The sequence below is a fragment of the Bos grunniens genome, chromosome 7 (assembly GCF_055505025.1).
Source record: "Bos grunniens cultivar Pamir isolate PY7600 chromosome 7, Bosgru_T2T1.0, whole genome shotgun sequence".
Taxonomy (NCBI): Eukaryota; Metazoa; Chordata; class Mammalia; order Artiodactyla; family Bovidae; genus Bos; species Bos grunniens.
Window position 1 is genome coordinate 68,249,002 of NC_141171.1, and position 19,354 is coordinate 68,268,355.

At 43.1% G+C, this 19,354-nt stretch overlaps 1 protein-coding gene across 3 annotated transcripts in view; it reads right to left on the reverse strand.

Moving 5' to 3' along the window:
- LOC147369759 (T-cell immunoglobulin and mucin domain-containing protein 4-like) overlaps nt 1-19,354 on the reverse strand; it is a 63,347-nt gene that overhangs the window by 21,376 nt on the left and 22,617 nt on the right. Inside the window, exons 1-3 of one of the 3 annotated variants that reach the window (XM_086412628.1) lie at nt 8,587-8,672; nt 3,791-4,132; nt 423-704 (exon numbers count right to left, since the gene is read on the reverse strand). In XM_086412628.1, coding sequence (XP_086268754.1) covers nt 423-704; nt 3,791-4,132; nt 8,587-8,644 — 682 coding nt within the window. In that variant the 5' untranslated portion in view covers nt 8,645-8,672. Of the gene's footprint in view, nt 1-422; nt 705-3,790; nt 4,133-8,586; nt 8,673-19,354 lie in introns of those variants that run through there. The other 2 variants (XM_086412629.1, XM_086412630.1) reach the window with 2 other exon arrangements.

Below are 19,354 nucleotides of genomic sequence, written 5' to 3' on the forward strand. Positions count from 1 at the left end.
AAACCAACCCTGCTGACCCCTTAGTCTCAGACTTCTAGCCTCCAGAATTGTGAGAAATAAACTTTTGTTGTTTAAAATGCCCAGTCTGTGGTGCCCAGCCCTGACAAACTCACACACACACACACACACATGCACACGCACACATATGTACACACACACACGCACACACACATGCACGTGCACACACATATGTACACACACACGCACACGCGCGCACACACACACATGCACACACACGCGCGCACACACATGCACACGCACATGCACACACACACGCGCGCGCACGCACACACACACACACATACTCACAGACTCTAGAGCAAGTTGCTGAGCTGCCCCATTCAGTAGGAGAACCCTTTGCCAAGGGACCCAAGGTACACCTGAGCAGCAGAAGGGAAAGAATGGCCAGGTGAGCCAAGTACCTGCCGTGAGGGTGGGCCCCTCAGTGGAAGGCTCAAGGGTCAGCAGTATCGTGTCTTCCTCCAGAAGGGAGCTCAGTGTTGTCAGAGGGCACACGGAGGCCGTGGTTGTGAGTGCAGCTGTAGTTCTCATCTGAAGTGGTGGTGTGGATGTGAGGTCAGAGGTGGTCACGACTGTTGTTGGAAGCACGGCTGTGGCTGTTGTCATGGCAGTGGTGGTGGCGACAGTGGTGGTGGTGGTTGTGGTTGGGCGGCGGGTGGTTGTCGAGGGCGTAGTTGTGGGGGCTGTAACCAATACACGATATGTCTGGTACCAAGTGGAGACGGAGGAAGAGGGAAACGCCACAGGTGTTGCTGGCATCCATCCCTTTGTCTGTGTTTCTATAGCCTCACCTGGTCCATGAGCCTGGACCATCAAAATGCCTAGGAAAACTGGGATTCTAAACTCTACGCTTGGCCTTTCCAACCTATTTTTTACACCCTAGCTAGAGTAATCTTTGACAATGACAAACCAAATTATGTCAGTCTCCAACTTAAAACTTTGTTTTAACTGGGTTCTCCTTGCCCTTCTGGTGAAGATCCAATCCCTAACCCCACCCACAGGGCCCCACTTGGTCTGGATCTTTCTTTCCAACCCCATGCCTCCACTCTATTCTCACATTCCCTTGCCCACAGGCCTTTCTTCGGTTCTTAAACTATATTACTGACCTTCCCTCTGGAGGAACTTTGTACTGACTGCTTCCTAGTCCCTCTCTTCCTTAGACTGACTCTTCTTTAAAGCTCATGTCTCAGCTAAAAGGTCACTTCTGCAAAGAGGTCATCCGCAGTCTACAATAACAATGTTTTTTGCACACTCGTACTTGACCACATCTGGTCCCATCACTTCATGGGAAATAGATAGGGAAACAGTATCAGACTTTATTTTTGGGGGCTCCAAAATCACTGCAGATGGTGACTGCAGCCATGAAATTAAAAGACGCTTACTCCTTGGAAGAAAAGTTATGACCAACCTAGATATCATATTGAAAAGCAGAGACATTACTTTGCCAACAAAGGTTAGTCTAGTCAAGGCTATGGTTTTTCCAGTGGTCGTGTATGGATGTGAGAGTTGGACTGTGAAGAAAGATGAATGCTGAAGAATTGATGCTTTTGAACTGTGGTGTTGGAGAAGACTCTTGAGAGTCCCTTGGACTGCAAGGAGATGCAACCAGTCCATTCTGAAGGAGATCAGCCCTGGGATTTCTTTGGAGGGAATGATGCTGAAGCTGAAACTCCAGTACTTTGGCCACCTCATGCGAAGAGTTGACTCATTGGAAAAGACTCTGATGCTGGGAGGGATTGGGGGCAGGAGGAGAAGGGGACGACAGAGGATGAGATGGCTGGATGGCATCACCAACTCAATGGACGTGAGTCTGAGTGAACTCTGGGAGTTGGTGATGGACAGGGAGGCCTGGCATGCTAAGATTCACGGGGTTGCAAAGAGTCAGACACGACTGAGCAACTGAACTGAACTGACTGACTTGACCACAGACTTTGTAGCATTTCCTAAAGACACATTTATTTGTTGATTGTTATATAATGTCTGCTTCTCCTAGTACATTGTAATCTCCACAAGAGAAAAGTTGGAATTTATGTTGTTCTCTTCTACAAATCTAATACCTATCACGGTATTAGTAGATATTCCTAGTAGATCTACAGTAGATCTACCTAGTAGATGTTGCAAAAATGTGGCATAAATGATTGCATCAAAAGGAAACCCAAGCATAACATTTCAGTCAAGCAAGGTGAATAAGCTCTAGAAATTTGCTGCACACATTGTACCCACGTTAACAATTGTTTATGGTACACTTGAAAATCTGTGAAGGGAGCAGACCTTATTCTAGGTGTTCTTTCCACAATAAAACTCAAGATCTAAAACAAATGATTTCAGAGTGTAAAGATTGATTCATGCCAAAACTGCTCACCTGCTAAACATCTGAATTTGGGTTCATTAGCAACAGATATTCTACACATACCACCCTTTCTTAAATATGCCAAATTTCCATTAACTCTAATGGACCAGAAAGACATCATTAGTTTCAAGTGAGCTGAGAAATGATGTCATAGAGTATTGAGGTCAACCAGTATTTTATAAAATAATATTAATAGCTGGTTATATCAGGTTTGAAAAGCAAAGACTTGGATTGGCATCATTTATCTTCAACAAATACAAATAATACCTTCTATCTCACAAAGTTGCTTTGGGAGAAAAATACACTAATGCTTATCAAATTTCTCTAACTAGAAGCATCCACATCAGTTCTTCTCAAATTTTAGAGCCCATGAGAGTCACCTGAGAAGCTTCTTATGCATATGGCTAGTGAGACCTTGCCTTCTGAGATGCCAGTCCAATTAAGAACAGAGCCCAAGAATCCTTGGTCTTTGGTGCAGGCTGAGCACAGAGCTGCCTTTGAGAGGCTCCATTCCAGACTAGCAGGAATGGTGATTATTGTTTATGTAATTGAACCATAGACCCTGCATGCATGCATGCAGCTCAAATCTTTAGGAGTTTTGCCATATTTCAAATTTCATCAAAAGCAGCTGATAGTAGCAGAAGGAAAAACCAGCTGAAAACTGCTATTTATGATTGTCTCCAAATCTCCTGCCCTTTCCCCTCACTGGAAGTAGCCCACCGTTGGTTTATGGATGAAGCTAATGCATAAACACAGTATTCTTGCCTGGAAAATTCCATGGATGGAGGAGCCTGGTAGGCTGCAGTCCATGGGGTCACTGGGAGTTGGACACAAATGAGCAACTTCACTTTCACTTTTCACTCTCATGCATTGGAGAAGGAAATGGCAACCCACTCCAGTGTTCTTGCCTGGAGAATCCCAGGGACGGGGGAGCCTGGTGGGCTGCCGTCTATGGGGTTGCACAGAGTCGGACACGACTGAAGCAACTTAGCAGCAACAGCAATGCATGAACAAAACACTGTATTTTGTTCACTCAGTGTTTGTAAAAGTTTTGTGATCTTTGCCAACATGCAAAAATCAATACAGTTCACATAAAAACTGGCAGCTCTGAAAGCCCTGGGCCCAAATTTCTTCAGTTCCCTAGGCAAGAAGCAGCTGCCCTCTTCATATTGACCTTGAATTTCACTGGTTCTTTTCCCCACGCCCTACTCCTCACCCTCTACCCTTTCATTCATTTCTGTGGGTTCCTCAGCTCCCACAGGCAATTGCTCCAGACTGTGGCTCCTGTAGACACAAACACATCTCAGGTTTAATCTGTCTACTCACCGCTTAAGCAGCTTAGTCTCTCTGCCACCACCCTCTGACTCCATGACCCAACACGAACTTCTCCACCCACAGACACAACCTCTGTGTGCTCACCTCTCCTCAGATCCAGGCGGATGTTCCTCTTCACATCATTGAACCAGCCAGGCACCTCTATGCGACAGCAGTACACATTCTGGTCACCTTCATTGGTGTCCATGATGGTCAAGGAGACATCCCCTCTCTGGATAATCCCCCGAAGTTGGTATTTTGGCGACTTGCTTGAGACCACCTTTGTCCCATCGGTGTAGAGAAGCTCGTCATCGCATTTGGACTTGGGACACTGGCCTCTGCCCCAGCACATGCTATTACTATGCGGAGACCAGGATGAGTATGTACACGGCAAAGTCACTGGCTGACCCAAAAATGCTCTCACGACAGTCTGTGATGCTGCCGGAGCTGTGAGGAAAGATGAGAAAATTAAGTTGTGAGGTATTGAAATCTCTCAAATATGCTCCACAGGGATCATGCATGCACATGCTTCCAGGAAGATGAAGAAGGTTGTATTGTATGTTTCTTTAGCCCAAATTCTGGCCTGTCCTTTGCTGCCACTAAGCTCCTAACTTCACATTCTGCTATCCATAAAGTGGGAGCAGCTGACTACATGAGTCTGAACCCATTTCTGCTGCAGATTTGCTGATTAATTTGCTAATTTGCAGATTTGCTGACCTTGAGTACCATTCAATAAAATAAATTCTCCAGTGGAAAATTCTGACCCTTCAATCTAACTGCTGCTGCTGCTAAGTCGCTTCAGTCGTGTCCAACTCTGTTCGACCCCATAGATGGCAGCCCACCAGGCTCCTCTGTCCCTGGGATTCTCCAGACAACACTGGAGTGGGTTGCCATTTCCTTCTCCGATGCATGAAAGTGAAAAGTGAAAGTAAAGTCAATCTAACAGTACTCTCATATAAACAGGTGTAAGTAGCATTCTACCCAGTGTATGTCAATAGGCAGTGATCATGTACTACTGACATGAATGCCTCAAATGGGTCTCCCGCTGTCTTTGACCCCAGAGTGTACTATGGCAGGGAGACAGGCTGTTGTTGTTTGGTCACTAAGTTGTGTTTAACTCTTTGTGACCCCATGGACTGCAGCATGCCAGGCTTCCTTGTCTTTCACTATCTCCTAGAGTTTGCTCAGAAATTAATTGCTCTAGACCATGTGTTTGTTGTTAGAGAATATGAAATAAGGTGGAAGTTTGTGGATTTTTTTTTTAAGTTAGAACTGGAGAGGAATCATAGGAATTCTTTAGAATGGCAAATGTGACTTAAAGGTGCTAGAAGATTATGTTGATCATGTTAGCTATATGCAATGGAATATATTACCATTTTAGAAATGCAATATCTGTGTTTCCCAATTTCAACTGATCATCAGCATGGCCTGCGGAGCTTGTTAAAAATACTTGTTATCTTGCCCAACCTGAGTCAGAATCTCAAGACTGAGGCCCGTGGTAATGTACAACCAAGGTCAAGGTCAAATGACAACCAAGGTCACTGAACACTCACTCTGTGCCTTTTCTAAGATAACTTCCATCTATGAGAATCTACGAAACTTTTCCACTGCTGCAAATATTAAGCCCTTTGGTTTAATTGATCATCAGTGATTGTTCTCAATCAAACCAAGCTATTGAAGGGACAGCCAGGCAGGCCATAGCTCCAGATCGTCAGGATGACATCCTGCTCCTTCTTGGGTACCTTGATCTCTGCTCATTATTTTCTTCAAGGTGCCCTCCTGTAAGACTCTCCATTCACTAACTCTGTTAACCCCAACGGCTGAATTGTGTAAGACGTGGCCAGCAGCACTGTGTTCCTCCCTGGCACAGCAGTCAGCAACTTCCAGCTATCCTTATCTGAGAGAAGATGAGCATGAGTCCTAACAGTGGCCCAGGTAGAAAGCCAAAGAATGTGCATGCTGGGTTTTCCAAAGTTTGCTCTCAGGATGAAAGGTCATTGTAAATTCAGACCTGCCTGGGACCTTCTCTGAACCTGTCGTCTCTTTACCTCGCCACAGTAGATATTCCACACATTGTAAATGCTGTAGAAGCCCATTTTGCCCCACCCCATGAAGCCAGGGGGTGGGGGGTGGGGGGCGGGGCGGGGAATAATTGTCATCATCCTCAACTGTCATAGCAGTGCAGAACATGTGCACCAAAGACCAATAATTTCTAAAATATGAGCTTGTTCTCAGAACTAGTTGGTAAATTAATTTTTAAAATATGTGACAGAATTATTTCCACTGGAGATTCAACAGCTTGTTTTCCCAACTATCACAGTACAGAAGGAGGCACCCCATATTCACTAAGGAAAGCCTTTTCCAGATAGAAACAAACTGGCAAAGGACAAAACAGGCAATTCATAGACAGATGAGGAAATATGAGTGGCCAGTAAATTTCCCCTATCAGACTGGCAAAAATTTAGAACACTGATGATATCAAGTGTTGCCCAGTCAGGGATCAAGCAAATGACTGGAGTAACCTGGAGTGAAATGGGATGTGAATTGGTACAGCCACACTCTGGGGCAATTTTGCAGTTTTGGTTAACACTCAAATGGAACTAAGCCTGAAAAATTTCATGGTGTGTTTTCTGCTGCAGAAAAGCACACATGCACAAGGAAGGCAATTTGAAAATGTTTACTGCCAGGTCATATGTGTGCGACGGAACGAACATGTGTACGTGGGTAGCGGCTAACCTATGGCGCCATCCTTCCATTGAGCCACACGTACAAGATTAATAGGATGAGACAGATTGATAACTAATGGTGTGAAAACTCCAAGGCTTATTAATGCACAAAAAGTGGACATTTCAAAATGACATTTAAAATATAAAACCATTGAAAAAAAATGTTTGCAGGATTTGCGGGCACAGACATATGAAAGTAAATGCATAGAAAAGTGGCTGACAGGACACACATCCAACTCACTGAGTCAGCATTGCCTTGATCGGAGACTGGGGTTGAGGGTAGTAGTGTCAAAGGGGATATTAGCTTTATAACAATTTAGTTGTTTCACCAAGGGTATTTCTGTATTACTTATTTGTCAAAAATTAATGTTAAAAAAAGGAAGCAGGCGTGGCAGAAAAACACCCATTATGCTTACAATGAAAACCTCATTCTGCCAGTTACTGCTTTTGTGTTCTCTGGAGGAAAGCCACAATAATCCTGACCTCATTATCTTCATGCGGCAAAGGGGAGAGATCGTGCTCACCTCAGAAATAGTTCTCAGGTCCACATGAGGTGGAGCATTAAAGGCCACATGAAACAAATAAGCTATTAAAACAAATCACCAAGCATATCAGAATGTAGAAATAGAAAAGAGACTGTTCTTTCCAGCTCCAAAATTACCCTGAAACAAAGAAATTAAATCAATTTCTCTTTTCAGCAATTACCCAGAATGGTGGGTACAATCTAGGTTCTGGCACCAGCTGGGTTCCTTCTCTAGCTGGTGGCCTTATCCAAGGTGTTTCCTCAATCTGGGGCTCAATTGTATCATTGACAGAGTGAAGGGTTTGATTTGGCATCTCTAAAGAGCGATTCAGCTCTGATCCTTAATGAGTCTGAGTAGTCAGTGTCTTCTAAAGGGTCATTTTAGAAAAGGCACAAATTGAAAAAACAAAAGAAATCATCCACTAGGCACTGTCTTCTTCAAGTAGGGTTGGAGAAGCTCACTCACTCAGTGTCCAGCCAGTAGCTGGAAAGGTGACCATAGCAACCATCACCAAATCCTCCACACTGCCAGCCCACAGGACAAGATAAGGCCAGGCAAAAACAGTGATAAAGAAAGCGACAGGAACTGCTTTCATTCCATTAACTCCCACACGTATCTGGAGAGAGAGGTGGTTAAATGAACAACTACTATAGGGTCAGGGTAATGAGTTCTTTAATGGGGAGATTTCAGGGAGGACAGGAACTCATAGCAGACTCACTGAAACCAGTTTGGAGGCTACCAGTGGTCAGAAAAAAGCCTGATTTAGGTGGAGACCTGAGAATGCATGGAGTTATAGAGGAAAATAATAAGCAAAGAGCAATAAGACAAAGGCTTGTTTTCTTGAAATACAGGTGTTTTCTCATGCAGCACATCTGAAAGACTCAAGTGCAGAAACTAGGAACTGTTTAAACTGCAAGGGACATTCAGATCAGATCAGATCAGATCAGTCGCTCAGTCGTGTCCGACTCTTTGCGACCCCATGAATTGCAGCACGCCAGGCCTCCCTGTCACTAGATGTTGTCTAGTCCTAGAGTCATAGACTGTGGAAACTGGTCTTATCCAGGTCCCTCCTTTCTTACATGAAAGGGCCATAGTCTTCAGTGTCAAAGGATAATAACCAAGATGTGACTTCAACTCAGCCCACAGTATCCCGTCCTATAACTCAGGATGTGAGTGTCTGCACCAATCCACACCAAGTGTGTACATTTGCATCGTCCAAAAGCCGGAGATGATGTGTGGACAATGTAAATCTTATCTGGACACTTGACACCCCGCAAAATAAACCAAGAAGCAAATAAAAAATCCTAAAAATAAAGATAAAATATGATTTATAATAATAGCTCTTAGCAGAACAAATCCCCCTGGCATTTACTGTGCTAGTAACGCCTGTAAAGGACATTTCTTTTCCCCATGTTATCCCATCCCTTATCTATATTTCTTCTTAAATTGCTATTTCTGGTATTAACATAAATACCCCCACCCTAAAACATCCAAAGCAATCTCAGGATAAACCCTGTGTCACAGAAAGGGAGAGAGACCTTCCAAGAAGAGAAGCTGAGTGGATGCAGGAATGCAATGGATTTCTGTTTTATAGATCAGCCATGGGAATCCATCACAGGGACTCCTGGATGGAAGGACTGAGAACACTTACTCAGACAAAGCCGCCCAAGTTCAATCACCAGCCAGAGAATCAGAGGCCCTTTGGACATTTTGGCTGTTTGCAGATGTCAGGAGTCTGTCTGTCTGTCCGAATTCCATTTCTTATACTCCAGTTAATGCTGACAGGGTGGGACCTTTAGGTTTCATTTCTCTTTTTGCCTCATAATCTTCCCTTTCTTTCTCCTGAATGGCCTCTCTCAATCTGGGATGTATGATGAAATGTGCTGAGTACATTTCTCCTGGCCATTAGTGTGTGTGCAGACACATGGAGTGATGGTGTGGACATGCATGGACTCCGTTGTCCACTTATACAGGGGGTTTCCTACATGTACATGAGCACCTATTTTATGTACATGCACACTCATAAACTGTGGGAACTTGGGAATTTGGCTCTGCTGCCATTCTGGTTTCTCCCTCTCCCAGAACCTTAGCCCCCTTGCCCTAATAATGGAGAAGTAAAACCAGGGTCGAACTCCCCTAGTGGCCCAGTAGTTGAGCTTCTGCCTGCCAGTACTGGGGACACAGGCTTGATCCCTGGTCCAGGAAGATTCCATATGCCACAGAGCCCCTAAGCCCACGTGCCACAACTACCGAAGCCCACTCACCCTAGAGCCTGATCTCTGCAATGCAAGAAATCACCACAGTGAGACACCTTCACACTACAATAGAGAGTAGCCCCTACTCACCTCAACTAAAGAAAGCCCATGTGCAGCAGTGAAGACCCAGTGCAGCCAAAAATAAATTTAAAAGTTTAAAGAAAAAATATTAAATTAAAAAAATAAAGAAATAAAAGCAGGGCTGCCATCAACCATCACATGAGCCAAAAATACCATTAAAGTTTACTGGGCAAGGAAAGAAGAGATTCAATAGAGGAAGCATATGGTGATAAATACCAGACAGGCTCAGATAACAAAAAAGTCCACGTCTGGGCCCAATTCCACCACTTGTAGTGAAACCACTTGATGGGGAAGAGCACACAAGACAATTCACGAACCAGATTTCAGGGCTTGAATCTCGTGATACTTATGGCGCTTCTGGACTCTATGGATTCAGCAATATATCCAGGACTGCAGAATCAGTTAGATGAGGAATAAAATCAATGCTCACCTATCAGATGTGTTTTCTAAAATAGATTTATTTCATTAGTTACTGGATGCTTAAATGATAGGCACTCTGCTAATGCTAATGATGTAGATGTATTATATTTAATCCTCACAACCCTGAGAAATAGATATTTTTCCTATTTAACAGATGAGGAAACTGAGGCTAAAGGGAGCTAAAGAAATGACATTCACAGCAAAAATATAGTAGAAACAGAACTCAAGCCAAGACTTTCTGACTCCAAAGCCCCTGATCTTAATCACTGCACACTCCTTTGATCTGTGACCCTTAGGGCAATACACCATAAGACCAAGTATATCAGTGTCTAGCTCCTATCTAGCCCCAGAGAGGGAATTTAAGGGTGCACAAATGTTCTGGAATTAAAAATATATATATATCTCATTTAACTGTAACCAACCAAATGAGCCTTAAACCTTCACATTTCTCACACTGAAGGATTAATGAATATACAAATATTGGGGAAACACTGGACTCAGAGAAGGCAGAACAGGGAGGAAGGGATGAACATAGAGGGATTCAGAGAAAGTCGTTTCGACCAATGCTCACTAAACTGTGGAATTCTTTCTCACCTCATTCCCAGGTACCTGGGGGATATAAAATCTGAATAAACTGAATGGTCCAAATAAAACACTCAAAGATACTGAGAGTTTCATTGTCCCAACAATATCACCCAACCTCCCTTCAATAAAGCCATCCATCAGAGCATGAGTTTAAGTCCTGTATGCACCTCTCCTAATTAGTGTTTAGGCCTTCACTTTTAGGTATAAATAGACATCTGAGGATCTCCAGCTGCTGCTAAGTCGCTTCAGTCATGGCTGACTCTGCGCGACCCCATAGACGGCAGCCCACCAAGCTCCTCTGTCCCTGGGATTCTCCAGGCAAGAATACTGGAGTGGGTTGCCATTTCCTTCTCCAATGCATGAAAGTGAAAAGTGAAAGTGAAGTCGCTCAGTTGTGTCCGACTCTTAGTGACCCCATAGACTGCAGCCTACCAGGCTCCTCTGTCCGTGGGATTTTCCAGGCATGAGTACTGGAGTGGGTTGCCATTTCCATCTCCAGACATTTCAGGAAAGTCTTCCATATGAAAAGGATACATAGACATCAAAGAAAGCAGAATAAAACAAGCAAGCAAACAAACAAAAAAAGTCACAAGTATCTTTCAAGGAAAAAGGAGAAGGGACAGAGAAACTATAAAAAAGAAAACATCAGAGAAGAGAAAGATATCTTAGAAATTAAAAAGACTATACTCACACCAAAATGTTATGGAAGGTTTGAAAAATAAACTTAAGTCTTCTAGAAAACATAACCTTACTTATAAAGTCTAATGGTTAGGGATGTTTCAGAATATTAAAACAGAAAACAGAGATGAGGAAATTATTAAAGAAATAGCTTTCTTAATTTTTGTAACGAACAAAAATGAGTCTTCATTGGGAGGGCCAACCAAATCTTAAATTTCATGAAAAAAGATCCCCACAAAAATAGTATGTTATCATGAAATATGAGAATATTAGACATAAGAAGAAGATATTAAAAGGCTCCAGAGTGAAAACAAAGAAATACATATTGTATTGAAAGTGTTTAGTATCAGAAAGGCATTGGTCTTCTAAATAGATAATCTAGAAAATAATGCAGGAATACTTTCAAAAGTCAGAGGGGGAAATGATGGTCACAATAACAGAAAATCTTGCTACTGATTTGACAGAAAATTGTCATATGGCATCATGGGAAGATGGGCAGACAGAAAGTAGGGTGGTGGTAGAAGAGAGGCAAACACTATTTGCACTTATATGAGGTCAATATTTAATGTCTAAATTAACCAAACACTATCAGCATAAGCATAGTAATAGTAACACAGATGTAAAAACAATATTTCAAGAAGAAAAGAAAGATCTCAAGAAGTTAAAATTTTATGCAAAGGAAATTATGGAATTGACTATATTTTTAGTAATAAGTCTTTTAAAATAACTAGATTCTTCTAAATAATTTAACATACTCTATGGCATTTAGAATATATTTTCTTAAATGTACATATTGAGCACAATTAGCACCCAGAACTTAGTTTTCAACATTGCTCTCCAACAAAAGGAACTAGAGCATCTTGGGAAAATGGCTGATTCTGGGAGTGAGGCAGGAAATATTTAAGATCGGTTTGGAGCTTCTTGCAGTGCTAGGAAGTAGAGAATGCTCAGGAGAAAAAATCCATTAATTTAAAATAGGATTATTAAAAAAGGACAGAGGAGACAACTGAGAGAGTTCACAATGACCAGAGCTGGAACAATCTGAACAGAAGTAGTACTGTTTTATAACCCAAAGTAGTAAACGATAAAAACCTGTGAGTCCATACTGATACAGTAAATAATCAATATGTTTGTGGCGGAGAAGAGACAAATCTTCACAGAAGAATTCCAAATAATTGATGTAGATACTCACCCCTCAAGGAGGTGAAGCAAAACTCCCCTCCTCGAGTGTGGGCAGGACACGGTGATTTTCCTCCCTGAAAATACAGAATGGAGAGGGAGAGAAAAAGACCAACTTTCCAGTGGAGAAACCTGGCAAACACTGCCAGAGGCAGGAGGTCAAGATAAATGTCAAGAGAGATCAATTATGTTGACAGTTTAAGAGATGCGAGGTAAATGGGACACAATTTACCTCTGTGGTCTCCTCCTAAGAACTCACAACCTAAGTTTGCTTCTGCTGCTAAGTCACTTCAGTCGAGTCTGACTCTGTGCAACCCCATAGACAGCAGCCCATCAGGCTCCATCGTCCCTGGGATTCTCCAGGCAAGAACACTGGAGTGGGTTACCATTTCCTTCTCCAACGCATGAAAGTGAAAAGTGAAAGTGAAGTCGCTCAGTCGTGTCCGACTCTGTGCAACCCCATGGACGGCAGCCTACCAGGCTCCTCCGTCCATGGGATTTTCCAGGCAAGAGTACTGGAGTGGGATGCCATTGCCTTCTCCGCAACCTAAGTCTAGACACAAGAAAACCATCAGACACAATTAAATAAGGGGCTGACAAGTGTTTCTGAAAACTGTGAAGGTCACCAAAAATAAGGAGACTCTAAAAAAACTTAGAGCTAAGAGGAGCCAATGGGACACAGCGACTGAAAGTAATGTGGTATCCTGAATGGAATCCTGGAAGAGAGAAAGGCCATTACATAAAAACTAAGGAAATCTTTGGACTTTGGGTAATAATAATTATCAATGTTCACTCAGTAGCTGTCATGAATATACCACACTTATGGAAGATGTTAACAATAGGGGAAACTAAATATTGGCTATATGGGAACTCCCTGCACACTCTTCAGATTTTTTCTATAACTCTAAAGCTGTTCTAAAATATATTAAGTGTATTTTTAAAGAAGTACATGTACCTTTATTTTATAAGTGAAAATGTTAATAGTAATTAGGTATTTAGAAGTGCCCACATTAGAAAATGTGAATAAGCTTGAATGTTTTCTCTTCCTAAGATAGCTTCAGTGGACAGACTTCAGGGATTCATAAACATCCTAATTCTGGATAGTTAACTTGTATCATTGGAGAAGGCGATGACACTGCACTCCAGTACTCTTGCCTGGAAAGTCCCATGGACAGAGAAGCCTGGTAGGCTGCAGTCTGTGGGGTCACTAAGAGTCAGACGTGACTGAACGACTTGACTTTCACTTTTCACGTTCATGCATTGGAGAAGGAAATGGCAACCCACTCCAGTGTTCTTGCCTGGAGAATCCCAGGGATGGCAGAGCCTGGTGGGCTGCTGTCTATGGGGTCACATAGAGTTGGACATGACTGAAGCGACTTAGCAGCAGCAGCAGCAGCAGCTTGTATCATCGTATGAAAGCATACTGTTTTAGGGAGGGGTGCCATAGCAGTTCTGGACGCTTCATGTGTTTGCCACCTTCTCTACGTACGCAGTGTATTCACTTCATGTGCATGCAATTTGCCTCTGGAGAATAAGCTCTCCCTCTTTCTCAGTCAACAAAGTTCAGCTGGCATTGATTTCATTTGTGGTGATTGGCTCAAGGATGGAGAGGCAACCCAAACAAAGCCAAGGACACACAGTCTTGTCACATTTACTGGAGCTCTTGAGAATAGGGACTTTCCTGTTTTCCACCTGGCTTTGAACTGTGTGGACAAAAGAATGAAGCCAATATTAGTCATCATGCCACCAATGGCTGAAGCCTGTCTGATAAGAGAACCAATCAAGCAGAAGGCAAGTGGAGCCCTAGAGTGGATTTCTGACAAGGTTTGACCCTCTGAAACAAGGCACATCAATGTGCCAGTAAATTCCCTTTGGGCTTCAACCAGTTTGTGTTGAGTCTTCCATCATTTGGAACCAAAAGACCCCAAGTCTAAACCTAAAAGGACCTCTGCATAGCAGTTATTTGTCTGGAGGACTAACTAACACTTAGTTTTAGGAGTTTATACTATTATCTAGCCCAACTATCTGCTTTACCAATCATCTGCTTTGCCCCAACTAGTGATTGTCACCTATTTTACTCTAGGCATGTGGGAATTCTGCTACACTCTGGGCTCTGGGAGTAAGGACAAATAAGACATAGATTACTCTTAAAGACCTGATAGTTTCAAATCTTAAAGGAGAGGTGGTATCTTCAGTCGCCATTTTAAGACAAGGCCTTGGAAGCCACAGAGGATACAAATCTTTCAAGTAACAGAAAGAAAATAGAGTCCACGTTTTCTGATAAAGGGCTCCTTGTGGTAATTCCTCTCTGGTTAAATGTAATCCCACTCATTCATTTTAATGTGTTCATTTCTTCATCAGTTATAGTGGGACTCAGCAGACTATGGCCCACGGACCACATCCAGCCCATGCAAAAAAAAGTCTTACTGCAACACAACCATGTTCATGCATTTACTTATTTTATCTGGCTGCTTTCATGCTGCAGTGGCAGAACTGAGTGAATGGGACAGATACGGTGTGGTCCACACACCCAGAAATGTTTACTATCTGGTCTTCACAGTAAAGAACTGTCAACCTCTAAATTATATACTGAGTTCTCGCTGTGTGTCAGGTTGCAATGTTAGCCCAGCCAGTCTTGTCCTTAACAAGTTCAGAGGCTGGTGCTTCCTAATGGGAGACGAGCAAATTAACAGACAACAGAGAACACTGTGATAAGATGTGACAGGGAAAGGAGTGTTAGGAAAAGATTCCTAGCCCAAGTTTTAGGTGGAAGAAGACAGTCAAGGACACTTTCTAAGCCTAGACCTAAAGGACACTGGAGAGGACTGGGGTAGAGTAGAAGGATTTCAGGCAGAGGAAGGAGCCTACCAGCGGTGATAGCTGCAAGGCATTTCAGCCTAACTAAAGAATTCAGGTATTAAAGTGTTTATTATATTATTTAAGCTATCTAAAGATGTATATTTGGAGAAAGCAATGGCAATCCACTCCAGTATTCTTGCCTAGAGAATCCTATGTACAGTGGGGCCTGGCGGGCTAAAGTCCATGTGGTCTCAAATAGTTGACGTGACTGAGCTGCTGCTGCTACTGCTGCTGCTGCTAAGTCGCTTCAGTCATGTCTGACTCTGTGCGACCCCATAGACGGCAGCCCACCAGGCTCCACCATCCCTGGGATTCTCCAGGCAAGAACACTGGAGTAGGTTGCCATTTCCTTCTCCAATGCATGAAAGTGAGAAGTGAAAGTGAAGTCGCGCAGTCGTGTCCAACTCTTAGCAACCCCATGGACTGCAGCCCACCAGGCTCCTCTGTCCATGGGATTTTCCAGGCAAGAGTACTGGAGTGGGGTGCCATTGCCTTCTCCAATGACTGAGCTACTAACACTTAAACATGCATATTACAATATTTTAAAGAAAAGGTAGAACTTAAACATTCTCTCCAAAAAAAAAAAAGATGGGAAAAAAAAAAAAAAAAAACAACCACCACCACCACACAGGGCTTTGTAGACTAACAATGAGATCATGGAGTGATCCAAGTATTATTGATTTATGTTGGGAGGGGGATGAGGCGGGGGATGGTGTATTTCACTATGTCTGAACTTGAATCAGAGGAAAGAAGTGGAAGCACCAGTTAGCATGCTGAAACACAGGCTGGAGTCAGATCACCAAGGACCTGAAAAGCCACATGAAGGAGTCATGAGGGCGAAGAGGAACTCACTGTCTTTCTTTTTTTAACTGAAATATAGTTGATTTCTATCTTTTGTGTATGATCATGGAACCTGAAAGTAAAACTTATAAAAAAAACTCATAACTGGGAAATATTTTTAAGAGCTAACTAGTTGTAAGGTCTCTAAATTTCCTCTAACTTATACAGTCTATGACTCTTGAAATCAGGAAATGATTTTAGCCTGAAAAGGGAGCTATTTTTATGGACTCTCTTACTGGGAGGAAAAGGGTAGCTTCTGCTTATTGTCAACAATGAGGATCCCCCCTCAGCAAGCTTCCTCTCATTTATCACCCTTGCATTAGCCTCCATACTTTCTGTGATTTTCTGTGGGATGGGAATTCAGACTGCCTGGATTCCTTCTCAACCACAACCAGCTGTGTGGCTATGAGCAGTTTACTTAACCTCTCTGTGCACAACTGTGAATGATGAATGTGGATGCGCAGTTGCTCAGTCGTGTCCAATTCTTTGTGACCCCGTGGACTGTAGCCCGCCAGGCTGCTCTGTCCCTGGGATTCTCCAGGCAAGAATACTGGAGTGGGCTGCCATTTCCTTCTCCAGAGGATCTTCCCAACCCAGGGATTGAACCCTGATCTCCTTCCCTACAGGCAGATTCTTAACCATTTGGGCTACAGGGAAGTCCTTAGCACGACTACATCTCTCTAAAATGGAGATAATAGTACCTACATCTTGGACTGCTGTGAATATTAAACAACATGATCCATGGAAACCATTTAGCATAGTACCAGGTAAACAGTGAACACCTAACAAATGTTAATTATTATTCAAGTAGTTGCTATTCAGGTAGTGTTGAGGAGAGCAGAAGACACAGATACCTGTTGCACCGTATGTCTTGTCCCTGCCTACTCAACAGCCTTTCCTTTGTGGAACCATCCCTTCCTGTGTGGATCCAGTCCAGCATCTGAGTTGATGGGTACAGCCAGTCATTTAAACCATTCTTTTGTAGAGACTGGTACAAGGTAAAGAAAATTGGTTAACTGGGAGAGGCTAGTTCAGAGACACGGGGAATCATGAATCTTGGAAATGAAAGTCAAGAGAAAGATCACTAATTTACCATCCATCATGGTCAAGCCTCTGTTACATCTTTCTTCCAAGTAGTCTTCTCTAGCTCCATAGAGCCCTGCTTGTTAGAGAAATGGGAAGGAAGTAATACTCAGCTGCCACTATGTGCCAAGTACTGTGTTGTTCACATATAATCCCAACTACAAACCTGTACAGAAGTATTATCTTTTACATTATGTATGCAAAGAAAGGGGGGGTATGGTAAAAATATAACTCACAATATAACTTTTTCTCTCTAGTGTACTAGAGAGTAAGTTACAGCTTACTTGAGGACAAGGACAGTGGGTCACTCATACTGTCCCAGGAAAAAGGTGACTTTTGACGAGGGCCCTTATGGTCAGGAATCACTGCCCCATCAGGCACCTCCAAGGCATCACTTGCTCTGCTCTTCTCTTCCTGTACCTCTCTGAACCACTCCTCATCATCTTCCTCATAACCTCAGCTTGCTACTGGTCCACATCACACATTCCAGCCCCTCTCTGTGAACCTCACCTCAGCTCTCCAAGCTCAGTGACCCATTCTCTCAATTATAAATTCCATAGCCCTGAAAGAGGACTCCAGTCCCCCCCAGTTCTTATTTCCCATGTCAGACCTTAGTTTGTAGTTTACTAGCAGGTCTGTCGGAGAAGGCAATGGCACCCCACTCCAGTACTCTTGCCTGGAAAATCCCATGGATGGAACGGCCTGGTGGGCTGCAGTCCATGGGGTCGCTAGGATTCAGACACGACTGAGCGACTTCACTTTATTTTTTCACTTTCACGCATTGGAGAAAGAAATGGCAACCCACTCCAGTGTTCTTTCCTGGAGAATCCCAGGGACGGGGGAGCCTGGTGGGCTACCGTCTATGGAGTCACACAGAGTTGGACACGACTGAAGCGACTTAGCAGCAGCAGCAGCAGCAGGTCTGTGGTTAGAACCTTAGGATCAGTCATGACCATGAGAAGAAAGACCCCACTATGCAGAATATACACAACACTTTCTTTAGTAGAGCACTCCTCTAAGACAAGAGACCCTGAATATGCTCTCTCTGCAGCTGGCCAAATACTTCCAATAGATAATAATTTTTTGCTGAGTGAATAAATGAAAGAATGTTTTGGTTCATGAAAAAGAGAAACTAATCTCCTGAGATCTTATCTCACCTCTCTAAACCTCATTTTTTTCATCTGTAAAAAAAAAAAAAGAATAAACCATTCACTATAAATTTGACTTGGGGAGGATTAAATGAAACTACTAATGGGTAAATTATTTGAAACCATAAAGAATTAGGAAACACTGTTTCAATTTACAAGCAAAGGAAATAAAAATGGGAGGAAATAGGCATGAGTCAATAGGCCTTGGAAATTGTCCTTGGCTAGGGTGGGTTGAGGGGTGGGAGCAATCCACAAATAGAAAAGGAGAAATGGAGCCTGTGTGGATACATGTTCTGGTTATTTCAAAGAGTCATTGTTAGTCTAAACTTACCCTCTGTAGATTTAAGATGGTTTCCATCTGAATAATACAGGAAGTGCTGAAATCTTGGAAACACAACTCTGGCAAGTTCATAACTTGGATTAAAAACTTGAAAGTGCAAGTATTAGACGTAAGAAAGAAAAAGTACAGCATTCAGTTCCCCTGGGGATATCCTAATTGGCCCAAATGTAGTGAGATCACTACTTCCAGGATATATTAAATTGTGGAATGGCAGATGAATGTAACTGGTTGCCTGTGGCAATTAAGCGCAACTTGATATCAGAGAACTTGGTGATAGTTGCCTTTACAAATGTTTCAGCTAACTTTAGGCTCATGGTGAAGGAGCATTCCCCACCCCCATGATGTCAGATGGCCACCAGGCTTGCTCTGGCCTGTGCATGTGGGCAGAAGCGTCATGAGTCACATGCAGGTAGAAGTGTGAGAACTGGTGTACAATTCACTATCCTCCCTCCCCTGACAGAGGAACTGGCTCCAAACAGTGGAAGCTCCACAAGCCTGGGTCCCAGGGTGAGAATGACATCAAGTGGGAACTCCTCCACTATGACCCTCCATGGAAGCAAACAGAAACACAAACAGCACTGTATTGTTCTAAACCACTGAACTGCTTCACTGCAACATGATGTCACGTGTCCTAAAAACACTGCAGTCGTGTGGAAGCAGCAACAGGAGGGGTTGAAAACATTCTTTGAAATGAGAAAGTCCAGGATTGGAGGCTCAGACACTTACTATCCACATGGCTTACCACTCTGCACCCTTTAACCTCACTCATGTTTGTCTATCAGCCTAGATCCGTGCTTCTCAGATCTGGCTGCACCTTCGAATCTCAAGGGGAACTTCCAATACATGCCCAGGTTCTATCCCAGACATTGTGATTTCACTGGTCTTGGGTAGGGCCTAGGTATTAGTATTTGTTAAGCCAGATGTGCAACTAAGTTTGAAAGCTACTTGTTT